A 7,545-nucleotide genomic window follows, 5' to 3' on the forward strand; every position below is an offset into this window, starting at 1 on the left:
GTATATATATTTCTTTTTTTTAATAATTTGTTTATTTGTATTAATTCTTGTGAATCATTTGTATTTTACATGAATATTTATGTTTGAATGAGATGTGGTGGAACAATAAAGGTGGTTATGGCCACATAAAATAAAAATAAAAAAATATATGCATATTAAATAATATATGAGGTCATTCTATATAATTTGATTATTAATGAATAGGTAATTACACTTTTATTTTTAATGCAATTTTCTTTTTCTAAAGCAATTCAAACTAGTTATAGCTATAATATACACAAAAATTACCATAAAATTCATGACAAATTTTCACCCTCAACTTATAATATTAATGACGGTAGATAAACTAAAAATTCTCTGACCTCTGCAGGACCAGATTCACCCTCGCTATTCCTATTCAGCCTTATAGTTCTCCACATCTCAATGATGTCTAGTTACTTTTCATGTCTTTAATTTTTTGTCATAATTTCTTTAGTATGATTTGGTTTTTGCTTTTCATGTGTATTTACTTCATACTTTTTTAGGGGTCAAGTGTACAAACAGTACTCTTCTTCGGTACCCCCTCCCTCCCCTCTGAAAGTGTACGCAAAACCATTCACAATTTTTTTGTTAAGTCAACTAAACTTTGTACTAAAGTTACATAAATATACATATTATATCTATAGTAGCATTCTAATTGGTTATAAAAATCTATTTTGAATATTGCATGTTATTTTGATTCAACATTTTCATGCATATGTAAAGTGTGCAAATTTGTTTACCCCCTTCCCCTAGCGTACTGTTTGTACACTTGTGAAAATGTGAATAATTGTGAAAAATTTCAACATCACTTAATGATTTAAAAATATTTTTGTAATTTCTATATCGCTGCTTGTTATGGCAATGAGGATAAGCCTTATGTTATATTTACAGATATACCTAATAATTAAGTCTTCTTTTACTATTATTATATCAACCAATCTTTTCCCCTCCCAAAAAGGAATATGTTCAAGCAGTTGATAATCAGCCTCCATTCCCCATGTCGTACTCATTATTATGCCTCTGTAAGAGTGCCATGAAATAGAAAGTAGAAAACTGGGTACCATTTATGCTCGAATAAGCGCCGCTCGTAAATAAGTGCCGCACCAGACATGATTATCTTTGCTGAGTACTGCTCTCGAATAAGTGCCATGGCGCTTCATTTTGAGTGAATAAGCGCATTATACATGGTAATAAATAAATACAATGTATTCAGCGTTCAAATAAATAAATAACACAATGAAGACAAGCATATCTTTATAAACGTTTATTTACAATGATGTAAGGCCTATGATAGGCCTACCGAACTATGGGAATATGTGAGATTGGTAAAAATAGGAACAATGAAATATTGGTGTGAATAAGGACACACCAATATTTTTTTAATAAGCGCCGCTCTTGAATAAGACTCCGCTTTCGAATAAGCGCCGCACTGAAGTCTCCAAAAATTTTATAAGCACCGCAGCGCTTATGCAAGCATTTGTGGTATATACCATTTCCATCCTAATATGACTACCCACATGTGTATCAGCCTGGTCACTGGATAAGGTAATAAACCCCTCTTCCATATTTACATGACCTTTGGGGTCCTTCTGACCTGGAAGCAAAAGTATGACAAGGATCTCACTTAATTTGTTTAAATGTATAAAATACAGTATTTCAGATAAAATTAAAAGTAAAATTAATTAGATATATTTGTAGAACTCTATTAAATACATGTTTCCTGTTTTAAATTTGTTTTTTTAGGTTATTCAACTTAAAAGCTGTATGACTGTTGTTTCCAGGATAGAAGAGCAAGAGATACAAGTGAAAAAATACATAAGGAAGATGAACATGAAGCGTGGCCACATGTAGTGCCACTTTAAGCATTCTTTCTCATCTTGTAAGTTTATTGTATATCTTTATTTTTTTTTCCATCTGACAAAAACAGGCCTGATGTTGCTGATAATTGCGGCCAAGTCACACAAAGGAAATGAAACTTCGGGGCTGGAAAATAGGAAAAAAATTATTATTCTGACTAACAGTCAAATATTGTCTGTACATACTTGCCATACCGATGCTTTATTTTATTCCAAATATAAAAATAATAATAATAATAATAATAATAATAATAATAATAATAATAATGGACATTATTAAGGCACAGGTATCTGCATGGTGCACTCATGGTGCCAGAGAAAAAAGTGACCAAGTCAGGCCTCTATTTACTAAGCTCCTGTTTGTTTTCTTTTCGTATTCTAAATCACTTGCTTCCTTTATCCTCTCTCCATATTTTGTCCTTTTTTTTTTTTGGGACCCAGTTGACAAGCCTCGTTCTCGAATACCGAGTTCCTAAATTAAGTGACGTCACCATCAATGTGGTCTCCCATCCCACTATTTTATATTAATAAATACATGTTTCATCCCCGCACCCCCGCTTTAAAGAATATATCAGAAACCCTTTCATATCATAAATCGTGACCAAATCATGTATTTTTTCAACTTTCATTGCAAAAAGATAAAGAAATCGAAACATAATGAAATGAATTTTAGTGATTATATAATAATAATATAATACCGGTAATTGTTTTTTAAAATGGAAAAACCCTGTGGCACCATATTGGTGTTTTTCACAAGGCTGTTTTTGCAAGAAGATACATATAAAATGTAGAAACTACAATATAAAAATACAAATTAAAATACATATTGTACAAAAAAAAAGTAAAATTTAAAATGATAAAGACTAAAAAGTGATGTCATGACAATGTAGAACAGTTTAAAGTTTTTTGTTCATTATTTAAGATATTTAATCTTGTCAGTTATTTATTAGTCTTTTAAAAGTATAAACATTAGAAGCAGTTGTTGTAAATGTAAAATGTTTCATATATACAGTAGAACCTCGTTTTTACGTACCCCAGTTATACGAACCCTCGGTTTTACGTACGCCTCGTATCGACGATGACGTCATCAAAAACCCCGAAAATATTCAAAACAAACGGCCCTTTTCAGAGCAACCATAAGTAAAAAGACTATAACAATAAACTATAACAATAAACAAGCCATAATGCAACATATTTTCATTAAACAGCAACATTGATTGAGTCTAATACTGGGTTGTTATAATCTAAAACCATGTGAACTACCAATGGTGCTCAAAGTAATTGCTTTCCTCCTTAGCTTCGTGTGGCACACCATGGAAAAAATTGTCTGGTCAAATTTTCTACACGAAGCTGAGTAGGCATAGTTTCGTACACGAACGCTAATTGGTTGGCTTGCCCAGTGCAGTGCACATGGTTGCTGTTTCATGTACACAAACGCTAATTGGTTGAATCGCCCAGTGCACATGGGTTTAGTTTGTCTCAACAGGCCCAGACAACACTGCCACAGCTCTGTTGTTTAGAATAGGCACGAAGGGGAATTCCCAAGTAATACCTTTGTCGTATAGGTAATCTTACAATATTTTCATGTTCTTTAGTTAAATAAAATATATAAAGTGATGAATTAATACACTAGACGCATGGTTTTATTTGAACACTTTATTATGACATCGTAAAGTGATGAATAAAAACACTAAACACATGGTTTTATTCGTAGGCCTAGAGGCTAGGTCTAGCCTAGCTAGGTAACATCGTTCGTTCATACATACGTATATTGAGCGTTAAGTACGTATTAGGTCAAAGGTTACCACAAATTTAACCCAACCTCTATTTTACGAATCCCCCGATTAACGTACGCCCTCCGGTCCCGTACCGTACGTAAAATTGAGGTTCTACTGTATGTTCACGTTCATGAAACTGGTTTCTTAAGAAGGATGGTGCTAAATTATTCATTATCTTATACATTGTTACTGCTTCATTGATATACTGTTTCTTTTTTTTTTTTTCTAAATTTGGCGCCTCTTGTGCCTGAACTGGAATCATATCTGGACTTTCGAGTTATTATTTTTGCTGCTCTAATTTGTAGTACAATTAGAATTCTGAGTAAATTGTTGTAACTGCCATCTAATACAATAATATGTAAGAACATTAATAATAATAATAAAAATAGTAATAATAATTATAATAGTAATAATAATAATAATAATATATAATTAATGCTTGCGGTACACCACGTAGATAGTTCTGAAAAGAACTGTTGTTGTTGGTTGAGAAGGATAATAATCATAATAATAATAATAATAATAATGATAACATTATATAGGATTAAATATGCCAACAATTAAGATGCTAAGTAAAATGTCATCGAATACTATATGGGGTAATTCATAAGAACAACATTAATAATAATAATGAAGATAATAACATTAATAAGCCTACAGTTGAAAAGTTGAATAAATTATATTAACATTCATCAAAATATTTAAAGTATATTTTTAAAAGGTAATTGTTACCACAAGCATTTTTTTAATTGAAAATTCATAGCTAACATGAACATTACTGTAAACTACAGAATGACAATAATTGAAAATAATTATTCAAAAAGAATATTTCCTAGGATAATTATATATATATTTTACAAAACTACCCAGTAATACATTTAAAATGTGGAGATATAAATTACAAAAATGTGATTGTTGACAGAATTATTCTTGTCTCTTCACATAATTCTCAGCCATACATGAGTTGATTCAACATAAAAATAATGTAATTGTTTTTATATTGAATTTATAATAAAAGTAATGAAAATGAAATTAAATGGAAGTATGTTTAATAAATAAATATACACAATGAGTATGCAATGGATCTGACTCAATACATTTTTTCATTTAATATTAAATAATATACATGTTTGTTGGTATTCCTAATATGGTTTGTGATTCAGTAGATGAAAAATGCAACATAAACAAGTGAGCAGTATCATCATCATCAAAATTAATAAGTTTATATAGTTTGGTAATCACAACTGCAAATTTATATGAGTGATATGAAATAATATATGTAGGTATTCACCTGTAAATTAATAATTATGAAAAGACCACACAACAACAATAGCAACCAGTTGACTATCAATTTTTAATAATTGAATATTTTTACAGTTTTGTCACCATAATTTGCTACTGCAAGTCTCCTTGGATGATGTGAAATTACGGATAATCCCCTTGGACTTTTGATTTTATCTTCTGGTTTATCAATTCTTTTCATGAAAGATCCATCACTACTGAATAGCTGTAGTTTGTGGTGACTTGATATAATGATGTTGTCATCCTCATCAACTACTACTCCATGTGGATACATCACCTTACCATCTTCAACTCCTGATTCAACAAGGACTTTCAGGAACTGTCCCTCATTATTAAATAACTGTAGTCCTTGATTTTGAGAATACAATATGAGGCAATGTCCTTGATTTGTAAGAGTTACATCACAGACTCCACTTATTTGACTGTGTTTGTTCTTTGACCCTATCTGCTTGTTCACATTGTCATTATCAAAGTCAAACATGTAGACATAGTCTGAATTAAAGTCTCCAGCATACACAACATTTGATGCCTCATGCACATGGATACCATATGGACTTGATAGTACTCCCTGACCAATTGATTTGATCACCTGACCATTCATATTGCATACTTTGATGGTATTATTATTACCCAAATCACTGAATGCTATGTTACCACTCTTCATTTTGAACATTTTGAAAACCTGTACACCCTGCGGTAGCATAACCTTACCAATATATTCTCCCGATTGCTTGTACTTGAATATTACATTTGTAAGACATGAAACCAGCAAGCAACCATCTTCACACTTAACTACATCGTAAACATTAACATTGTTTATTATTTTAATGGTATTTACTAGTCCTTCCTTCTCTACTTTCACTATCACTGGTGACTGCTTGATTGGTTCGCTGCTGGCGCTCACATCTAATTTACAAATACCTGTACTGGTGCATTTTCCTGTCACAAAATAATCTCCATTGTCATCTTCCTGAACTTGAATGATGCTGGTTTCTCCTGTTGGCTGTGTCCAAGTTGCCTTCAGTTGATTTGCATGTATTTTACATTCGTCTGCTTTTATTATTTTGACAACAATTGTCTGACCTTGTAATGCATATTCCACTCCCTTCAATGTCAGGTGGTCTGCTGCTCCCTGTGATACATACCCAATATCACATTGTTGCAATGAATCAAACAGATTCTCATTGATAACAAATTTAATTTGTCCATTATCATCTGGCTTTGTTTTTGGCAATTCATTGATTCTCTCCTTCAGTGCTGTAATTAATCTTTCACCTGACTGCATTGCTGTTGCTTCATCACTCTGCAAAAGCTGATTAAGAAAACTGAGTTTTGTATTTATATCAGATATTGTTGTTTTCAGTTCATCCATTTGTACATCATTTACCTTCTTTTTCTTTTTGTATATTGTCTCTACTTCATTTTTAATTTTGTCTCCATTTTCTTTGATTTTCTTTATCATCAGTTGTACATGATTGTCAATATTTCTCAAAGTTGTAGCTTTACTTTGTCCTAATTTTGTAGCAATCTGAGTTACTGCTTTGAGGCCATCTTGTAATTTGTTTTTGCAGTCACTGACAGCTTTTTCTAGTGTTGCTGAAGTTTCTTTAAATGTTTGAAATGCTTCTGAAATGCAGATCGGTTTGTGTTTTCCTTCCCATTCTTTGTGGTTCATAATTGTACAATTAACACAGACTGGAGTTGTACAATTTACACAGTAAAATTCCAAAGGTTTGCTGTGAAGCAAACACTGCGGCGGATGTAGTGAAGCTTTCTGTATTGTGCTCATTGATCGCAAATCCTCCACTGAATGTAGCTTGTGATTTGCAAAGAGTCGAAATTCATGATGATATTCACTACCAGTAGAACACAAGTACTGTCTGCAATCCTGGCAATAATATATTGCTGCTTCTCTTTTTTTACAAGCACATTTTATTTGATCTTTTCCAGAAAATTGTTCAATAGTTTCTAATAAGTTATTTATAAATGTATTTGGTGGAAGCTTCTGAAGCCCGCCCTCTGGAAGTCGGTATGATTTTGAGCAAGTTGGACAAGTCAGCCTACCCTTCTCCTTAACCCAGTCTTCAAGACATGACAAACAGAAACTATGGAGGCAGTTGAGTGACTTAGGCTACGGTCACACTAGCGTTTCAAGCCTGGCTTGACTCACCGCGGGTGAGATTTTCGTAATGTGACCGCATCTGCCCCGACTCGCACCTGGCGTGACCTCGATCTCAATCTACCTATCTCGATCCCGGCTCAGCACCCATATTGACCCTGGATTGACCCTGGCGTGACCGAGATTGACATTTCCTCGTCGGCTGTCGACCAATCACAGTCGATGACGCCGTTGCATTTAGAAGTTCTTGAATAAAAAAACCCTTCATGTGTGTTTAATCAAGACGCAATCATTACTTTTCATAAAAGTTAATTCAAATTTTAATTAATAATAATGCGATAGATTTGGAGCGACCAGGAAACTGCTGACCTGGTAGATTTGTGCGGCCAACCCGAGCTGAGAGACCGGATAGAAAATAAAAAAACAAACAACAAAACGGGAATTTTTGGCGTGCTTGCTGACAGATTAG

General features: G+C 32.9%; 2 protein-coding genes across 3 annotated transcripts in view; both read right to left on the minus strand.

The window, feature by feature from the left end:
- LOC117110701 (tripartite motif-containing protein 2-like) overlaps positions 1-7,545 on the minus strand; it is a 30,529-nt gene that overhangs the window by 11,485 nt on the left and 11,499 nt on the right. The gene's annotated exons all lie outside the window — the stretch shown is intronic.
- Positions 4,845-7,545, minus strand: part of LOC117110714 (tripartite motif-containing protein 2-like) — a 9,216-nt gene continuing 6,515 nt past the window's right edge. The window contains exon 3 of one of the 2 annotated variants that reach the window (XM_033253498.1): positions 4,845-7,087. In XM_033253498.1, the coding sequence (XP_033109389.1) occupies positions 5,010-7,087 (2,078 nt within the window). In that variant the 3' untranslated portion in view covers positions 4,845-5,009. The remainder of the gene's footprint in view (positions 7,088-7,545) is intronic. The other variant, XM_033253489.1, reaches the window with a different exon arrangement.

The sequence above is a fragment of the Anneissia japonica genome, unplaced genomic scaffold (assembly GCF_011630105.1).
Source record: "Anneissia japonica isolate Jap-2015-1 unplaced genomic scaffold, ASM1163010v1 scaffold1511_len2985839_cov193, whole genome shotgun sequence".
Lineage (NCBI taxonomy): Eukaryota > Metazoa > Echinodermata > Crinoidea > Comatulida > Comatulidae > Anneissia > Anneissia japonica.